The sequence below is a fragment of the Colobus angolensis genome, unplaced genomic scaffold, assembly GCF_000951035.1.
Source record: "Colobus angolensis palliatus isolate OR3802 unplaced genomic scaffold, Cang.pa_1.0 Scaffold378, whole genome shotgun sequence".
Classification (NCBI taxonomy): Eukaryota; Metazoa; Chordata; class Mammalia; order Primates; family Cercopithecidae; genus Colobus; species Colobus angolensis.
This window is the reverse complement of record NW_012117132.1, coordinates 1,532,125-1,534,288: the sequence shown is the minus strand read 5'-3', so window position 1 is coordinate 1,534,288 and position 2,164 is coordinate 1,532,125. Positions and strand designations below refer to the sequence as shown.

The 2,164-nt window shown below is 39.7% G+C and overlaps 1 protein-coding gene across 1 annotated transcript in view; it reads left to right on the top strand.

Annotated features, from left to right (window-relative positions):
• The first annotated feature begins 1,311 nt into the window (after positions 1-1,311).
• Positions 1,312-2,164, top strand: part of LOC105520312 (putative zinc finger protein 705E) — a 10,726-nt gene continuing 9,873 nt past the window's right edge. The window contains exon 1 of the mRNA XM_011953950.1: positions 1,312-1,378. Within this exon, the coding sequence (XP_011809340.1) occupies positions 1,337-1,378 (42 nt within the window). The 5' untranslated portion in view covers positions 1,312-1,336. The remainder of the gene's footprint in view (positions 1,379-2,164) is intronic.

The following is a 2,164-nucleotide window of genomic DNA, read 5'->3' as shown; positions in this document are numbered from 1 at the left end:
AATTTTTTTTTGTTCTGCATGAGAATAATAATAAACATACTGTGCAGAGATTTAATTAATCTCTTTCTTTCTGAAAAGACTGTGTATTACGCATTGTGTCTTGGAACTTAGGCATGGACTCAGCATTCATAGGTCCTGACTGTTTTGAATTTCCTTTTCCTGATGGACCTTTCATTTGGATTTATTTTCTAGTCTCACGTTGGGTCAGAAAAATCCTGGGGAGTTTTCTGTGTTCTAGGTCTTGTGGCCTGAGCTGACCTTCACTGTTTTTATTCTTCCTTGATAGCCTGCCTTACAGTTGGTGATAATGCACATTTATTGACAGTGAACTCAAAACACATGTACTGTTTCCACTAACAGGGTACCAGACAAGCAAATCCTATAGAATTTTGCAGCTGGAGCAAGGAAAAGAGCTCTGGCGGGAAGGAAGAGAATTTCTCCAAGGCCAGAATCTGGGTAAGCAACAGGGTCCTGTGCTCTAATAGGAGGAGGTGCTTTGTCAATGAATAATATCAATCAAATATTAATTAGCGGTTTTATTAAATGAGTGGTAGTTTCTAAAACGTAGGTGAAGCTACTGGAGCAGAATTCCTTAGATGTTATTATCATTTTGTTCATATGTCAGATGCTACTCTTGTGTCCTCTTGCCTTTTCTTTTACTTTCGGGAAAAGGATAATTCATGTACTTGTTGGGGTTAAACTGTCACATGCTGACTCTTTTCCCGATATCCCTGTGAAGACCATCCCTCATTTACCTGCCTGATATCTCATCTCCATTTGAACTCTTTTCACATTTTAATTTTAAAACTCTTTTCTAATTGCTGACGCTGTACAATCTGTTTCTTCTACTGAAGTATTTTCTTCATTTGACACATTTGCCACATCTGTCAATTTTTGAAAAAAAGTAAATGGGCCTTGGGGTTTTTCAAACAATTTTATTACCATAATACCAAGGTAACAATTTATTTTTCAATTATTTCAGACAAGGAAAGTGTCCTTTTTTTTTTTTTTTTTTTTGAGACGGAGTCTCCCTCTGTCACCCAGGCTGGAGTTCAGTGGCCGGATCTCAGCTCACTGCAACCTCCGCCTCCCGGGTTCACGCCATTCTCCCGCCTCAGCCTCCCGAGTAGCTGGGACTACAGGCACCAGCCACCTGACCTGGCTAGCTTTTTTTTTGTATTTTTTAGTAGAGACGGGGTTTCGCCGTGTTAGCCAGGATGGTCTCGAACTCCTGACCTCGTGATCCACCCGTCTCGGCCTCCCAAAGTGCTGGGATTACAGGCTTGAGCCACCGCGCCCGGCCAAAAGTGTCCTTAAGAAAACACACACGATATCCATGTATCCTATCAGAAAAGACGCATCCACCGGTATGACAATGGTGAGTTTTATAGTTGTGTACACTAGCCATCTAAGTTAAAGACCTGGTAATGAGTTAAGTTAGTAATGACACACAGTCACCTGAGTGTAATTAGGCTGGCATTAAGTGCTTTCTAAGCAAAAAAAATTTGATACTTTGAATTCAGTGAATAAAGTGACCTGTGTTCTAAACCATAACATGAGATCTTTAAAATAGAACAAGTGCATATACATTGCTCATGCTCAGACTTTGAAAGATATTGATATCATCACAATTAATGGAATAACTCTGCAGTTGGGATCTTACAAAAGAGAAAATATCTGTGTCTGCAGGAGATAATGTGTGTGCAAGTGTCAATCGAGAAAAATGACAAGAGAAATCTCAATCATTTTAGGAGATTTATTTGCCAGAGTTAAGGACATGCACCTGGGGGACAGGTGTATACCTTTCTCCAAAGATGATGTTCTCTAAATTTAAAGGGGGAAAGGGTGGGATATTGAGAAGTACACAATTTTCATGTAAAAGGTGGGTAGAAAAAAATAGTCATTCATGCATCTTTCTGGCTCAGTGAATCTGGATTTTTTTTACATGAGATGACATAAACAAATGAGGCAGAGGAATAATGCAGGAAATCTGCATTTTATATAAGACAACATAGGCAAAATGGGGCAGGGAAACAATCGGATATGCATTTGTGTCTGGTGAACTGGGAATGACTGCACCTGTAAAGACAAGCTATCAGTTTGCATTGCCATGGTGTAATTTTAACAGCTCATGAGGAATTTCCTTGTGGGCAAAATATGGGGG